Raw genomic sequence first — 18,432 nt, forward strand, 5'->3', positions numbered from 1 at the left:
TTCTCATATTGACTGAAACTAGTGCTGTGACATTAATATTAAAACAAGCAGTGTTTACATGGTGTTGTTCAGAGGGAATGCCAACACACAAAAGAAAAAGACAGAGACAACTTAGAGAAAACTAAGCTTCATTTGGGAGTTAGAATTCCATTACGAGGTAGTTTAAATTATCAGACTGACGTTTTGATTTCAAAAATGCTTTGAAAATACAACATCATTCAGTAAGTCTAGTTTATTTTGTTTTGAAAACAAAACAGGCCAAATCAAAATTAATTTAAATGCTGGGTTATCTGTGTGACTGACTGGAATAGATCTAGTCCTATAGTGGCTGGGAAAGGCAGTTTTTCAATGCATTTGTGAGTAGTGGTCAACATGAGTGAATATGGTGACCTACTTCTTGCTTCCATTCATATGGAAGGTAAGTGAAGAAATCATTCTAACACTTTAATAAGAAAAAAGCTTAAAAAATCAATAGTGCTTTTTCTTTAAATGATATGATAAATAAAACTACCAAAATCTATGCATCCTGTCAGATTATATATACTGCTTATCATCCTTATCCCTTCAAAACTGTGGGTGTTCTTGCTGCTGCATGGATAGAATAACTGAAGTTATAGGTCTGCTTTTGAAGTGTATGACATCTTATATTACAGTTCTGCCTAAAAGGAATGACAGCCTTTTTTCTTCTATTGTTGTCTGTATTGTTACTTTTTCATTTACAAGAGCTATAAAGGAATATCTCCAAATTAGTTTTTTGGTGACAAATTATTTGATTACAGTTCTAACAAGTTAGGATAAGACAGAGTGTTACAATAATCACTTTACTCTTAAAATATCCTTTGAATCTTGTGCAGTTGTTGGAGAATTGCAAAACCAATTATAATTGTCTTAATTAAAAATTCTAATTGTGATGATTATGCAACAGAATTTCACCAAACTGAGGTTAAAATGGAGGCTGCACTGATGAAGGGGGCTGGGTGAGGGAGGGATCTCAGGCAGGAGTGTTTCATCCCTGATGGTTCCTTCTGCTCACACAGAAGAACCCTTGCCACCTCTGCAGTACAATCTCAGTGTGCTTCCTGCAAGAACTTGGCCTTTTGAAGGACTGTGCAGTTGTCCTGATGGCTGCAGCTCACTGCAATCCTCACTTTTCCACTTAGACTGGATATTTAATTGTAACCTAAAATAAACATTCTTAATCCTTTCCCTAACATTTCTTGTATGCATATTTAAGATCAATCTCCAGCTGTACAATCACTCCTCTGGAGCTCATTTTCTTCTAGGGCTGGCTCTGTAATTAGCAGGTACTGTATTAGCTTGTGTAATGACTGTGTTTCCTCACTAGCTATTGCACTCCCATGACCCACGGCACAGCCAGCCCATGCAGACACCAGCAAGAGTCTGTGGGGTTTTGCAGCTCATGGCTTGTCAGTCGTGTACAAGCATCCTGGGAAAAATTACCAAACTTTTTTTGGTGCAAAATGTTACACATTTTTCATTTCTGCCGTGGTTAAATGAGAAAATTTTATGCCTTTTCAAGAACAGAAAGAAAGACAGGTTTTCACAGTACATGACTTATTTAGGTGCATGTGAAGGATTGATGTGTTAGTTATATAATTCATGTACGCAGAAACGGTGCAAACAAGCACTGTAGTCTATTGTAAAACTCAGAGGGTTGAAGATAAGAAAGAATTTGTTCACAAAAACCCATATACTGCTATTTCTTTCAGAGAATTGTTTTCCCAGTTGAAAAACAACACACCAGTGTTTTATTTTATTTTATTTTATTTTATTTTATTTTATTTTATTTATCAACAAGGTAGGTTTCCTCTACTGAAGTCACTTCTGAACAACACCAGAAGTCTGGTTTTGATCTCTCCCACTCATTTTGTGATGGTATCATCAATGCTCATCATTTTAAGCAGAAGTTGTTTCTCAAATATGGCTCTGTGAACAATTCACAAACACTGAATGTCTACTGCATGTGTCTTTCACACAGTAGACCAGATTTTTCTTAACAGATCCAAAGAACAGACATATAAATGATAAAAAAAATGGAAGACTGGTTTTGTCTGTTTGTTGGTTTTGTTTGTTTTGTTGCAAATGGGAATGCATACACTTTTCCAGACCAGATAGCAAACTTCCCATTAATCCTCTAAATGAACCTCTAGAGGTTCATATCTCTTCTCACCATCACCAATATCAGCTTTTCTGTCTTCAGAATGTTGAAATGAAAAGTCCATCAGACAAGAGAAAGACATTTCACCCGTTACACTGTGGTTTAACCCCAGCTGGCAACTCAGGCCCACAGAGCCACTCACTCACTCTCTACATTGGGCATGGAGGAGAGAACTGGAAGAGTAAAAGTGAAAACAGGGAAAATTCATGGGTTGAGATAAAGACAGTTTAGTAGATAAAGCAAAATCACATATGCAAGCAAAGCAAAATCACATATGCAAGCAAAGCAAAATACAGAATTCATTCTCACCTTCCCATGGCCAAGCAGTAGTTCAGCCATCTTCAGGGAGGCAGGGCTCCATCACATGCAAAAAATTACCTGGAACAAAAAAACGCCAGCACTCCAAACATCCCCCCTTTTTCTTTATCTCCCACTTTATATGCTGATCAGAATATCATGATCATGATCATGATCTGGAATATTCCTTGGATCAGCTGAGTTCACCTGTCCCCTCCCCACTCCTTGTGCACTCCCAGCCCACTCAAGGTGGTGTGAGATGAAAAGCAACAAAGGCCTTGAATTTGGAGGGCCTGCTCAGCAACAGCTAAAACATCCCTGCATTATCAACACTGTATCCAGCCCACATCCACAGCAGAGCCCCATACTAGCTACTATGAAGAAAATTAACTCTACCCTATGCAAAACCAGCACACCTTAGTTGGAATGACATGCATGGGTTGGGATGCTGTTGATGCATTGATGAACACACACAGCTGTCTTTTCACAGAGCTCCTAAATTAGGCAGTGCAAAGCAAATATTTCCACTTCACAGAAGCCAGTGAGTTGCAGATCTACCTGAAAGGAACTAATTTTCAAAACTTGGTAGATGATGCTGAAAACACATGAAAGATGCAAATTTCCTCAGGCTGTAAAGCACCAGGGTATGGATATGCCAGCTCCTTGCACATCTCTGGCATAAAAACACATCTGTCAAAAGCCTGAAAACCCCATCATGCTGCCCAGTGAGGACAAAATGGTACACCTGGGCAAAGGGGAAGCTCCTGTGAAGGAGTGGAGCAGCAACATCCCTCAGTCCTGCATGTAGCTGCATTCAGGTCTCCATTCTTGGACAGAGCAAGAGAGATGTGGCTTGAGCCTGATGACCTGGCAGGGCCTCCTGCAGCTCTGCTGCTGCTGGGGCTGGAGCTGACACTTCCTTCATCCTTGGAACCATTGAAAATCTTTTGAGAAGTCCCAGGCTGTAAAGAGATTGGGGTGCTGTGCTTCCATCAGAGGTTCTGCTACTGAGGATCACTACCCCAGCTTCTGATTTCTGACACTGGTCCATAGCAAAAGCCTCACAAGAAAAAAGGAAGAGTAGAAAATCACCTGCATGATGCAGCAGTTAGTCCCACATACAGACACAGTCCTCCCAGAGCTCTAATCCAGCCCAGGGAAGAACAAGCCTCAGCTTTCAAGCTCCCTACACCAACTGTCCCATTCTATCTCCACCACCCTCAAGCCACGTTTTTAGAGGCTGTCAGGTCACATAAAATGGCACTGTCATTGTGCCAAAGAGGAGAGAGCCATGGAGGTCTGTGAGGGAGGGCTGGAGGAACAGCCCCTGAACCAACAGCAATACACAAGCAGCTCAAGCTGCTCAATACCTTGGTGACTGAGGCTCTAAATGTGTAAGTCTACCTCTAATGAGAAATTTAAATACTATTCACCATAAGGGCCTTTGTTTTTACTGGCAAATGAAAATGGTTTTTTCTGCTGAACAGAGAATAATCACTGTCTTTTTCTCCACAAGTGAGATCCCTTGTGTGCCACTCAGCAGCTCCAAGCAGCACCCTCAGGACTGCAGCACCCACCCTGCCAGGGAGGAGGATGCAGCTAAGAGGTGCCTGCTCTGGTACAAGGATATTTTGAATCTTTTAGGCCTAGGTTTGGACTGCATATATATCCACACTGCCTCCAAGTTTTAAATTCAGCTTTCTATGCAGCCTTATTCAGAACAAAATTAACCCATTTAAAAGTAGTCTGTTAAAAATAGAGAGAAATTTCAATGTATTTTAGAAGGTATTTGTTCCATCTGTTTCTCAGTTTAAGAGGAAATAACTATCCTCTATAATGCCAAACCAGGCAGAAATATTTTCTCCTTCTGTTCAAACTGAAGGTTATAGGGCTGCTTTTGACAGCATAAGCATTTTTTATTTTCTGGTTTGGTTTTTTTTTTTTTCTGTTTGAATTATTAGAAGTTTAAAAACTTTTTAATATTTTCAGCCAATTCAGGTCAGGGAAAGTATTTTTTTGTAAACTGGCTATAATAAAGTGGCACTTTGATATGAAAATTTCATGCAAAAATTACAGTAATGAAACCTCCACAGAGAGCAGGAGAAGAAGCAAAGCATGAGGTTTGGCTGATGGGATGTCTCTATCATTTTGCAGCAGGTGGGCTGCTGTCTTCAGCCCTCTCGTGACAATCTCCCCACCTCAGTGGCAGCAGAAACTGCACAGACACGTTTTTTGCTTTGCTTATTGTTTTCATGTAACATACATTAACAATTCATAATCCAGTCATTTACCTCAGAGGTGCTGTATGAGTGTGCTGTGAATGAAGGTGGTGAGAAATGCACTTTGAGATTTTATCAAAGCTTTTTAAAATGAGATAGGTGAGAATGGGATGTCCTTCTATGAGCAACCTCAGTCATGTTTTTATTTTTTTCTGCCTATTCAGCCCCAGAAGTGAGAAGTGAATGGACTTGGAACAACACCTGCAGAGAGAATCAAAAACTGATTTTCCATTATGACCACCTGTATATTATCTTCTACTATCAATAATGAATATATAACCCCACTAAAATCTTAACAGCAACACAGTCTATAGTGGATTAGGGCAAAAACTAGGGCCCTGGACATGGTCAGGAACAGCTGGAATAAGTATATTTACATATGCTTTCTTGATTTAATGGAGACATAAGCTTGAATAAAAAAATAAAAATAGGTATGAGAAACCTATGTAAATTTGCAGTATCTACATAAGTATTTTTATTTGTTTCTTTTTAATCTGAGCAAATGACTCAAACTTCTCAAGATACTTCTGTCTTCTAGGAGAGTGAGATACAAATTAAATACCTGTCAAGCAAAGAATTTACTTAGACCAGTATAATCACTTAAACACTGGAAAAAAACTCACTACAGTGTTAATTGGGTATGTGAAGATCTGAGAGATGCTGTCTCTGGACAGTCCCTATGGCATGATTCAGCTGAAAGCCACTCTCATTTGTTCTTCACATAGTTTCAGAAATAAAAAATTCCAGAAGAAGTCATTAAAGGCCCTCATCTTAAAATAAATATATTCTTCATTTCCTCTTTCAACACCACAGCCAACATTACCTTGCTGGGAACAGACAATATATCACAGGTTAGTTTAACAACTCCACACAGTGGCAGAGAGGTATAATTGACTTAGACATCTCATCCTCAGCAAGAATTGTATCCTGAGCAAAAACCAGTAGCAGTGAGAATTTGGAAGATATGTGTCAAAGAGATATGAGAAATAACCCATGGGCCTTAAATTAAATAATTAACCTACATGTAGTCTGTCACATGTTTTAATAGATCCACTGTAGAATTATGGTCACCCCAAGCCCTCCTGGCTCCAGACAGACAAAGCTGGTGTCTGCTACTGATATCTCTGTAGCTGTAGAGCTGAAGATAACAACAGTCCACTGAACTATGGGCAAAACTTTATGTATAAAATGGAAAAACAAATAGAGATAGAAATAGAAATAGAAATAGAAATAGAAATAATAGATAGATGGCAGAGTCCAGAGGGCCATGGCAGAGCAAATGGGATATTCATGAGAATAGAGAAAATAACTTCTTCAGCCAGAACATGCACAACATGCATGGTCTCAAAATAACAAGAAGCCAGGTGTGTTTCAGCTCACTCTAAACTAGAAGAGAAACTGAAAGGGATATGAGGCATCACTCCACCTTCCTCTTTAGCTTTTCTGTCAGAAGGAAAAACATTAGTTAAGGGAACTACACTCTAGAGTAGCAGTAAAGTGGAGCAATTGCAGGATGTAACAGAAGAATTCCAAAACTGTACAGGAACTGAAATGGAAAATGGCTTCAGTTCAATAATTCAGGTTCAATTTCTGTCCTTAGGTGAACTGAGGTTCCCACATTCTCCCTAAACAATCTCACTGAAAACTAGAAAAATTTTCTCTGCTTCTTTCTTCCCCCCTGCTTCTTTCTCTCCCCCTGCTGTCTCCTCATTTTCTATGCCTCATGTGGATTGTCCATTGAGCATCCTACTCCCTGAGGAGATCCAGATCCATCTGGTTTGCCATTATGGCTGACTGCTGTTAGTGAAAACACATTTAGCACCATAGCAGACCCCACTGCAAGGGTGCACAGTGCAGTTCAAGAGCAGAGGCTTTGCCCAGCTGTGCCCATTTCTGCAGCATGCACAGCAAACAGTGTTGGTACAGGCTGCAAGGAACTGGCCCATTTTCTACCCTTGCAAAAATTTTGATTTAGGAGTGTCTGCTCTGTCAAAGTCCCACTTTAGAGTCGTAAGGTTTTGTTGGACTTTGTGGAGCTTCTCAGCCCAAAACTTATGGACAGGTTATTTCGTGTTGTTTACTGCATGCTGGGATTTGAGGTTTTTGAGAATAGTCACTGCTTTGCCAAGATATGAAAAGAAACTTTTTTCTGACTATGTCTGCCTTCATCCTCCTCCTACAGGCTGTTTCATGTCGATATTTGAATTTATGTCAAATTACAAATTCTGCATCAAGGAAAATCTATTAGAGAAAAATGACTGTCAATATTGAAGGGTCAGCGCTTGTCCAAACCAGTCTGTGTATCTCTACCAAAGCATTTTGTTAAAAAGTCATAGCTTATCCTATTTGTGGTGCAAAATATACATCTGAGAGTCCAAGACATTTTGCAAAGCATTATCTACAATTCAACTGGTAATCATTTAAATGAAGGTTTTATAGAAAAGATACAGCTGTAAAGCTCTTCAAAGCGGCCCTTGGGAACATAAGCTGCATTGCAGTTTTCCCCTCAATCTCACAAACTGCCATACATTTAGTTTATAATAACTGCTTTGAGTAATTTTAAATTAAGGCATTTGGCTCCCAGTGATGCTATGTAATGCTATTTTAATAAGAGCAAGTGCAGTTAGGACGTGGACCAGTGTAACTACATAGTCTTGAATGGCCAGCTCTCTGTGCAAGAATTCTCTCTCTTATTAATTTCACATTTTCCCATCTCATATTCCTGCCTTGGCCCAGTTTAATCTTCTAGCAGTAGTGTGATGCTATCTGAACAGTTGTGGTGATGATGAAATGAACTTGAAGCCACCTATGACCAAGCTATGATGTGCAGTGTCTCTTTTTCTCTGCCTCCCTACCTTCTAACTCATGTGCTGTGGTGGAGTTTTTCCTTTTGCTGGCCACATTACACCTCTTCTCATATCCTCTCCATCCATTGTGATGCCCATCATACCAGCTCATTTATCCTGACATAGAGTTCAGTTTAAAGCCTTCCTGGAACAGCTGGATTCTCTGTGTCTGACATTTTAACTGGATAGTTACACTCTGATGAACGAGTGGCAACACAGAGGACAAAATTCCTCTATCATCTCTTCAGCAAAATCAGTGGCAGTGTGGTTCTCCTCTATAAGCAAAATACATACCTACCTTTTATTTTCCTTCTCTACATCTCTTATATACAAACAACTCCATAGTCATAACAGATAATCTATAAAATCTAGTAATATGGGGGGGGAGGGGAATGGTAAAACATTATGAAAAGAGAAAAAATCCATTTAATAGCATACTTGTGAAAGATGGGGAGTGTCTGTGATGCAGAGGAAGTGGATTAATGTTTTTCTCTTGCATCTATCAAGCCTAAATTTCCAAAATATGATGAAGTCTATATATTCTGATACCTAAACTCTTTTCCTTCTCTTAGGGCTTACTTGTGGCTACCATATTCTGCTTTTTCAATGGCGAGGTAAGTACATGAAAAACAGAAAATGAGCAGAACTTGTAAAACAGTCATCCTGCTGGTCATTAATGCAGATGTGAAGCATGTTGCAATACCAACTTTGAAGCCACACCAAGTTGCTTTTACTCTCTACACACCAGCAGGGGTGTGCATTTCTGACAACTCTGTGCAGAGTGTGACTGGAGTATCTCTGAGCAGATTAATCAGGCGTGTTACCATTACAAAGCAGATGGCACTAATGAGGTACAGCATGACACTCTTGCCCTACTATCTGCAAGTTTGAGATGGAGGTCTAAGTAGAGGAGAAAAATGCTTTACTCCCCTTCCTGCCCCAGAACAGCAGTAAGGACTACAACACTCGATAAGAAGCAGAGAAAACATTCAGGGATCTTTCTGAGGAATGCAGAGGGGAACTCAGGCCAGAGCCATGGCAAATCCATCCCTAGTTGCATTGTCAGAGGAGGAGGAGTGCAATTACTTGTACTCCTTTGAGGATTAACGCTGGCCTTTTCACAATCTACATTTCTTGTGTAGCAACTGAGAAATAAAAACCCTTGAGGCAAAGATCTCTCCATTCTCTTGCAGCTGGATATATGTATATACACCTACAGTGGGGTTTAGATCCACTTTACTACTTTTCCGTTTTTTACAAAAATAACAGGTTAAAATGTCAAGAAACATATAAATTCCTCCAGCAAGCCATTTTCCAAAGATGGTTGGCAGAAAATAGCTTTTTCAACACATCAAGAGCATCCAACTGTAGCATAATAAAACACCATACATCTTAGCAAAGCTGGGAAGTCCATTAAAAAGCTTATTTTCAATCAAGAGCAGATGGATTAGATACAGAATAAACGTTGTGATGCTAATGCTCAGTAAGTCAATCTAGAGAGATGTTTGTGCTCCTGTTTGTGCCTGTATATTATTAGAAACCAGCAAATTCCAAGACATGACCACACTGATGTTTTAATAAAGACTGGAAGCAAGTTATCTTACTGATAAGGTGATACTGGCTGATTTGACGTTCATGGCAGCAGAGAGTATCAAATTCTGCCACCACTTGTCAACATCTCTGTACATTTGCCTCTGGCTGGCTCTCTGTGAAATGTACAGAGAAACTGAAGAATTAAAAAGATGAGAGGCCTCAGCTGCAGTTCTGTAGCATGGCTCCTCAGGAGGCATGAAAGAGAATGGCAAAATGTGATCAGCTAATCACATCAGAACCTAACATGAAATGAGAGCCATAAAGATCATGCTACACAAGTTCACGCGTTTATGCGTCCAAAGAAACAAAGTTGAGGGCATGTGCAATTCTTTCCCTAAAACACTTCTGTCCCCAATATCTGCAGGCTACTACCACCTTTCTACTTCTGCCTTACTGTCATCACTGTGACACAGCTGAATATACATGCCCTGGAAGCAAAGGAAAACTTCTGATACTCCCTAGTATGGAGGACCTACTGAGAAGAAAGTAGAGACCACTCAGGCAGCTTTTGAAGCATCCTCTGCCTGCAAGAGTGACTGCATCACTGTGTACAAGCAGTACTGCAGTGTCTCCTCACTGGCCTCCAAACAATGTGTTACCCCAAAATCTTGGTCTTGAACATCACCTTCTTCACTCTCTCCAGTGTCACCTCCACTTTTTTCAAATTAGATTTTGCAAAATGAATTCACTTAATGTTTTATAGCTTGCATGCAAAAGGTTGATTCTCCATCTCTAATGAGAACACCCAGATTTGTCTAGATTAAAGGTTGTGGCAATGTTAAAAAATAGGAAAGGTCACAATAAAATGTGCTGAAAACATAAAGTATCTTAAAGTATATTAGTTTCTTAGTTTCATTGACTAGCTCTAATTCCAAAGTACTTTTGGCAATGTCAGAAGAGCATGTCCACCTTTGCAGCCCCAGGAACACAGTTCTCAAGGTAAGCCCTAAGGAACACATCTGAAGCATCTGCTTGCCAATATGCACGATTGATGACTCCTTGCTGGAACAGCTGATCAGAAACACAGATCAATGTCAGGCAGTAAAAACTTATGACTGTGAGGATGAAGGCTTCTCAGACATGTTGAGAATGGTTTTAATGGTGCTTGGGTACTTTTCACCATTACATCCATTTTCAAAATCAGTGCATCTGCCTCAGACTTGCAGACTGTCACTGGCAGGAGTAGTGAAAAACTCTCTCATTATTTTCTTTTGGGAAATTTTATTTAGGGAAGCTTTTTTTAGAATTTCCCATTAAGGTAAGCAGTGTCAAAGATGACAGCTCTCTAACACACACTCAAGACTGTCTAGTGCTACTTGCAACAGCACATTACCCATAAACACTCACCAAAGTTTATGCACTAGAGTAACTGGGCTGGGCTGGGCCAGGAGAGGATGAAAGGATTGTGACCCCTTCCTCCCATTTATTTCTGCAGTTACTCAATCTGTAGATATATAAAGCACAAAACCTATTAAAAAACAGCAACAAACTAATGCCAAGCTGGTATTAGGGCCTTCCAAAGGGAGCACTGATCTGAGTTTAACCAAGAAAATTGAGCTAACTTCCCCCTCTCCTGGTGTATGCAGAAGTACATAGACCAAAGATACAGTCTGGTCTTCAGTCATGTTATTAGATTGTTTCCAACCCACTGCCATAGAGGCTAAAATTCTTTCTCATGAGAAAATTCAGTGTGGGGCAAGGAGATTAATTTTAGTACTCCAGAAGCTTGGCTAATCTGGGATTTACTTTTTCCTACTGGAACATTTAACTTCAAGACTGAAATACATGAACCTCAGCCGGGACAAACAATGCTAAACTCAGAACCACTTTACTGTGTTTTATAGTGCATTCATCACTACTGCCTCACTAACCTCACTTTAGTACCATGACCCCATCTATAGAAAGAAATCTAAAAATAATAATAAAAGGTTGTATAAATGTCTGCATTCATCTGAAAGAAAACATGAACAATGTAAATTTTTTTAACATTTGAAATGAAAAATCTTGTACATTTTCATATAAACTGTTGGTGTCCAGCAGCACTGTAGTTTCTCTGTCCAACAGCAACAGTTTGGTACAGATGATACTAGATCTCTGCAACAGTCTGCTCACCAGAGCACATTTTTAAGCCAGGGATTGCTTGTAGACTGCAAGGCTGGACAACAGAGTGGAAAGTCTATTTCGGGAAAAAACAGCCAGGTATCTTATGTGCCAATGAGGTGTTTTCTGAGGCTAACAGAAAACAGAAAAACCTTTAAAATCCTGAAGACCAGAGTAACTAAACTTGGGCTCTTCATGGCTTCAGTCTTTGCTTTCTTTTGTCTGCCATCACAGTGGAAAGCATGGCAGGCATGGCCCTGAGCCTCCTGGTCCCCGGGTGCTTCATCCATCATTAATATGTCGTGGCTGTGCATGTGATTTTCGGTAATGCTGCTCACATATTTAAAATCCATGCCTGAATGGTTTTAGTTGGCACTGAGTTATGATCATCTGAGATTTTTGGAATCATGGCAGAAAACTAGATTAGCAAGTTTTACTCAAATGCAGCAACTTGTACAATCCATTATCCATTTCTGTCCAGATCCTTGTACAAGCAAGCAGTTCAGCCGAGAACAAAAAAAAGACACTTTGACCTTGTGCATTCACTGCTCTGTGGAGCCTTTTAGACCTGTATAATGGCACTTATGATCATGGGCTGAACTAGAAAGGATGTGTCTGTTGTCTATTCACCATACATAGAATGTAAGTGTCACTCCCTTTGAAGAAGAAAAGTATGAGCTCCTCATGACAGGCTCCGTAAGACTCAGGGACATTGTTCTTCCCACTCCAGTTAACCACACTATCACCTCCAGACCTGTGGCTGCCCTGGTGGATGTCAGACTCCAGTTCAGCTGAGAGCAGCTGGGGAGCTTGTCAGGAGCTTCTCCCCTGCACAGCACCTCTTCTCCCCATGCAAGAGTGATCAAAGCCTTGGGCTCTGTGCAGGGGGCAGGGGAAGGAGAGGGCTAGGAGAGGAAAAGAAAGACTCTAAGAGCAGGCTATTGCTGCCTTCACTAAAAATGCTGGCATGAATCCACATGGATGAAGTGCTGTGCAGTGCAAGCACAGTCAGCTTGGGGCAGAGGTGAAGGCCAGAAGGTCACAAAGTGAAATACTCCCCCTGCAGCCCCCCCCCCCCCGGAGTTCCTAGGCTAGCTGAGATCTTAGGAGGAATATTTCAGGGACAAGGCAAAAGATTCCAAAAGAGGCTCTAACCCCCAGATGTAGACACTTATGCTCGATGGTTTTCAGGGGGAAAGAGGACTAATGAGGAGGAGCAGGGCCTTACCTAGGCTCCTGCTAAGGAAGAGATAGTTGGAACTCAGCCAATAGGGTCAGAAAGGGGACGGAGGGTTAAACTACATGGTTACAGACTCCAGGGGTCTCTGGGGAGGGAAAAACCATTCCCCAGAGAAATACAACAACAAAAGCTGGTGGCCGTGGTGCGGTGTGGGCAGGGCCACAGGGCACAGACACGGCTTCTGCATCATCCTCCTTGTGCCTGCCCAAGATGCCACCACCCCACTGACACATGGGGAAAGTCACTGTCCTAGTATTCTGGAGATTTCTTCTTCCAGTCCCTCCCCATAGCTTCTGGGGCTACAAAGCTACAATACTCATACTGTAATATCAAACGACAGTTTTAAAGTGACTAAAATCTTTACAAAGTTTAACTTGTGTAATATTTCTGTATAAAATGCTGCCACTGCATTACTCTTTAACCCAGTAATTCTTTCTCAGTAATAAACCTGGGTGATAGTACTGTAAAACATCCCTTCATGTAGCTATTTCACTTTAACTCTCAATATTGGCATAGTAAAGCTTGCTCACAGCCCAAGTAATTAAAGTTCATTGTGACCATATGCCTTTCCTATGCTCGATATCTAATTAACCTCCACACAGCCGTTGGGGTTTTTTTTTCTTTATGTGTTAGGAGAAGGTGACTAGCAATATATTCTCAGATGACAAACAGTGCCCCCTCCACAGGAGCACAGAAACTTGTAGAGTCCTGTCATCACAGTGCCTCACTTGCACCTGCCCTCCTCTGGAGGAGAGGGCCATTTACACCAGATTGTTGTGCCAAACTGCTACTATTCTCACTTTGTGTTGTTCAGAATCACTGGTTGAAACAAAAAGAGCCAGGATTTCCCCGCTTTCTGCTCATGTCACAACACTATCAAGAGTTGCCATGCATGGACATGCAGCTGGAGAAGTTCTTATTCCCTGGCAAAACTCAATAGTTTGAATCATTTCCTAATACCATGTATAACATCACCCTTAATGTAAATGTTCAATAAAATATCTTATTTTTAGCAGATGACTGTTCAAAGGTTGAAATCCTCTGCCATGCAGAAGGCTATGAACATTCTATATTTTTTTGAGCACAGAACCTATTCCTAAATTATCAGAACAAAATCCCTGTTCAGCTGTCCTGATCTTTCTACAAAAACAAACTGTCCTAGCTCTTTCTACAAAATTAGTCCTGGCAAGCTCATGGAGTGTGCTTACACTCTGCCCTTCATGGCAAAGGCTCATTACTCAAGGCAGAGATTCTTCAGATATCAAATTGCATTAGACATTTCAGGGGCAAGAATCCATCTGCAGCATCAGCATTTCCTTTCCTTTCCTTTCCTTTCCTTTCCTTTCCTTTCCTTTCCTTTCCTTTCCTTTCCTTTCCTTTCCTTTCCTTTCCTTTCCTTTCCTTTCCTTTCCTTTCCTTTCCTTTCCTTTCCTTTCCTTTTCCTTTCCTTTCCTTTCCTTTCCTTTCCTTTCCTTTCCTTTCCTTTCCTTTCCTTTCCTTTCCTTTCCTTTCCTTTCCTTTCCTTTCCTTTCCTTTCCTTTCCTTTCCTTTCCTTTCCTTTCCTTTCCTTTCCTTTCCTTTCCTTTCCTTTCCTTTCCTTTCCTTTCCTTTCCTTTCCTTTCCTTTCCTTTCCTTTCCTTTCCTTTCCTTTCCTTTCCTTTCCTTTCCTTTCCTTTCCTTTCCTTTCCTTCCCTTTCCTTCCCTTTCCTTCCCTTTCCTCTCCTTTCCTTTCCCTGCCTTGCTTTGCCTTGCCTTGCCTTTCCCTGCCTTGCCTTGCCTTGCCTTGCCTTCCCTCCCTTCCCCTTCCCCTCCCCTCCCCTCCCCTCTCCTCCCCTCTCCTGTCACAGGGGTTGTCTCTGCCTGTCCTGACCGTGTGTGTCCCCGGCAGGTGCAAGGAGCTCTCAAGAGGCAATGGACACAGTACAAAACCCAGTGGGGCCAAAGGCGCCGCGAGCACTGTTCCACACGATCTACCTCCTACACTGCCACGTCCATCACAGAGGTCCCTGTCTACCTCTACCATCACGACTCCAACAATGAGCAGCTGAATGGAAGATACGCAGAGGACTCTGAACTCGTTGCACTAAAATCTGGGGAGACATCTGCCTAGCTCATCTGCCTAGCCACCGGCCACTGCAACCACATCGCTTCATGTTCTGCTCGTGAAAAAATTGGGGAGAAGGGTGGGAGTGTGGAAATCCAAGATGCTGTGTCAGAGTGCAGGCCCAGGCAGAAGGACACATCCTATTCAAACCACATCAGCCCCAGACAGCAGTGATGTAGAGCGGGTGTAATGCAGACCTGGGAACACCATTTCTCCCGTGCCCTGCAGCAGGGAGTGAACACGGACCTGCCCACCAGGCTGCATGACCTCCACATCTCCTGATAGCAGCTGTATAAAGTGACCACCTGACACCGTAACTACCCCAGGCAGCCGATAGCAAACAGGAAAGAAAGAACCAGTGTGTGGCAACTGGAAGCTTTCAGCACTTTTTGCTTTTGGTATTTTTTGTTAACACTAGATTTCAAACCATCAACTTTCACAAAGTGTAAATGACTTGGAGTAGTTTATTTTTCCCTTTTAGTGAGCTTGATAACTGCTTAAAAGGTTTGCACATTGCAAGACAAATCAAACTGATGAACAGCAGAAAGTCATTCCAAAGTATTGAAATTTTGATACCTTCCAAAGAATGCCACAAAATATTATCATCCACAAAGGATAACCCAAAATATTAACATCCCATCAGCAGGGACATAAAGGAAATTGAGATGAAATAGTCATTACATACCAAGATCTCAAACACCCTCAGAGAAACAGATCAGGTCTTCATGTTTAATGACACAAGTCCTGAAGGCATCTCAAAACAGATTTCATTGAACAAAATAGATTTCATTGACCAATATTTATTTATAGGAAAAATTGTCTGCCTGGAAACTCATAATTAAGACACAATTCTCTCACTCTGAATAAACGGTGAAATTTGTTTGGGAATTATGGTTTTATTTAATAGGCATTCTGAGTTGAGTGCTAGATAAGTGCTTGTCTCTGTTATAAATTTGTGATCATGGCAGTAAATCTTCCCATGAAAGAAATCAGAAACCAATATCTTAGCACAGGAAACATCTACATTTAGAATCCCTTACTCTCCTGAGTTCCTAATCATTAGATGGTCTTGTTAAAAACCTTTATAATCTATTTCCACTTCTAAAGTTAGAAGACAAATCCCTGTTAACTTAGAGGAGCAATGAGCAACTCTCTTCAGTGCCCAGAAATGAGCTACACAATACAGTTCAGTGTAGACTTCAAAAACATGAGGCCATTTCCTCCACAGTGATCGGACACCAATTCTAAACACTGTGTCCAGCCCGGCTGATTTTCCTTCCCTGACACAACCAGACCCCAAGCTTTACCCTCAATTTATAGATTTGAAATGGGGGAAAAATATAGTATATGTGTCCAGCTACATGAGTCACCATCTCAGTGGAGAAGTCCCTTCCAAGAATGAGTTCCTGAGGAAGAGCTGTAGAGCCAGCACTGTGAGGAGGGACCAGATTCGCCCTGTCCATACAGGAGGCAATGCCCTGCAGGGAAGGGGCTGCTGTTTTCGCCACCAGCACACGCACCAGCCCTGCACCACAGCACGATGTCCCCAGGGTGAGGAGGGGGCTGCTGGCTCTGCCATGAAGAACAGAAGAGGAGCTGGGGAACAAGAAGGAATTGTCTGCTGGCAGTGCAGATCCTCACATGGTCAGTCCAGCAGAACACTCAAGAGAAAATACCATCATGTGTGTTCGTTCAAACCACGTGTCTATTTTTCAGTCTTCAAGGAATGCAAAGACAGTTATTTTTTGAAACAGTATTTCTCACATTGCTATTTCTACATTCACCAGTGAACACTAAGTTGTTAAAGACAATAAAGTGGCTGTGCTATGAACCTGTATTATTCTGAATAGCTTTGGGGCACACTGCACTTCCCAGGAGGGCTGCAGAAGGCATTCCTGCTTTCTGAAGACACAAATGAGCTGATTGTAAAAGAAATGTGCATAATATAGAGAGTTTTATGACAAATATATCGGTTTTAATAATGTACACGTTTACAACATGTAAGTGCAAGTTGTTTCACAGTCAGTTATGTTCATGTGGATGTACAAAATGGAAATGCTTTACCATTGTATTGATTGTTTTCTTCCTTGCTAACGATATTTTCTTGCTCTGTTTAGTAGAGTGCTCTGAAAAGTCAGATTCAGGATCCAAGGTTTAGGATATTGTTTGCAGCTTCGGTGTGCTTCTGTCAGTCTTTATGGAAGCTTTGGTTTCAGTCAAGGGATGATGATTTCCAGCCACAAAAATATATAATATTTTGATATAACATACACACTGAGTTTAGGGCTGTCATCACACCTGGGTTTTGTAGGAAAGGCTGAGTTTTAAAGCTACTTACTGAGTAATCTCTAATCAAAATATTTTCCAATGGGAAATGCTATTTTTCTTCATCTTAAGATGGTTTGAAATGTCATCATTGCACACATAAGGTACATTTTATTCTCTGCTTTATAAATAGCTCCATACACTAGTGAGAGTAATATTGAGAATGCTGATACAACCTCAATAATTCCAATTATGACAGTAGAGTTGTTTGACTCTAATAGCTTTCACAAGGACAGCAGAAACACATAATTAATGTATGAATATCAAAAAGTACAGAAGGAGCTGACACTTGAATCAATGGATTCAAGGTGTATTTTAAGAGGAAAGCAATCTCACATTTATCACCTCTGCAGTATCTGTTTCCTCTCAAACACCACACCCAACACATGCAAACCCAGTTTAGTGAGCATTTGCTCTGGCAGAAGGTTTTGTGTGGTTGCTCTGAGCAACTAAATCTATCAGGAAGATAGATTTAGATGGATGCTGGTTGTTATTCTTTGCAAGGTACAGAAACACCAATTAAAATATTTGTTGTGGCATGGGACGTTGAAAGTAAGACTTGATTTTTATTTTATTTACTTAATAAATATATTTTATCTGAAATAAAACAGCAACAAAAGTAGAATAGACAATTTTCTCTGTATTAAAATTGTTAGAAATAATGCTCCCTTAATTAAAACACTACAGAGTGCTCGCGTAGCCAAATGACATTCCTTTGGGATAAGAAAAAACCTGCAAATGTGGTGGATTTTTATCTCTTCTCCCATTCTTTGCCAGCCTCAATAAAAAAATATGAACAGACTTACAAAGATGGAAATCTGAGACACTGAAAATGTGAAGGTACCTCCATTTCCCCTACTAGGAATTTTAAAAGTTTAGTGAGTCATTGTGAAGTTAAATACAGCTCAAAAATTTGAGGATTTTTAACTTACATGTTATTTGCATTGAAACAAGCCAATGAGAATCTGCAGTGTGAATATGCCCTCTCTGCCCTCTACACAACTTTTTATGAACTTCCAGATGGATGCCAAATCTGTACTTAAGAACCCCTTTACTGAGCATTCAGAGCATAATTGAGAAAATAAAGTAAATCTCAGCATCACAAATACAGATCAGAATGTTGCCCTCATCCTAATACAGGACAGCTGTTTTAACCAGTGAAATCGAGTGCTGAGAAGGCTCCCATTGCTGAGCATGTAGGAAAAGGAAGTATTGGGTTCATATGATTAACCAGGTTGTGGCATTGTGAGTCTCAGGAAACACAAATCAGCAAAGTCAGCACTGTGGATGATTTAGACCTGGCTCACCTGCCTTGCCATAGGGACCATTTAGATGACCTGCTGAATCCCTGTCAAAACTTATTTTGCATGATTTCACAGCAGCAAAGATGGGCACTGTGCTCTGCTGGGGCAGGGAGGTATTTAATTCTCCTTATATGCCATTTAAGATTTTCTTCATAATCCAATTTC

At 40.8% G+C, this 18,432-nt stretch overlaps 1 protein-coding gene across 3 annotated transcripts in view; it reads left to right on the top strand.

Annotated features, from left to right (window-relative positions):
* Window positions 1-17,909, top strand: part of CALCR (calcitonin receptor) — a 155,268-nt gene extending 137,359 nt beyond the window's left edge. For 2 of the 3 annotated variants that reach the window (XM_063412197.1, XM_063412206.1), the window contains exons 12-13: window positions 8,174-8,215; window positions 14,423-17,909. In XM_063412197.1, coding sequence (XP_063268267.1) covers window positions 8,174-8,215; window positions 14,423-14,644 — 264 coding nt within the window. In that variant the 3' untranslated portion in view covers window positions 14,645-17,909. Of the gene's footprint in view, window positions 1-8,173; window positions 8,216-9,558; window positions 9,911-14,422 lie in introns of those variants that run through there. The other variant, XM_063412215.1, reaches the window with a different exon arrangement.
* The last annotated feature ends 523 nt before the right edge of the window (window positions 17,910-18,432 follow it).

This window comes from Prinia subflava, chromosome 1, assembly GCF_021018805.1.
Source record: "Prinia subflava isolate CZ2003 ecotype Zambia chromosome 1, Cam_Psub_1.2, whole genome shotgun sequence".
Lineage (NCBI taxonomy): Eukaryota > Metazoa > Chordata > Aves > Passeriformes > Cisticolidae > Prinia > Prinia subflava.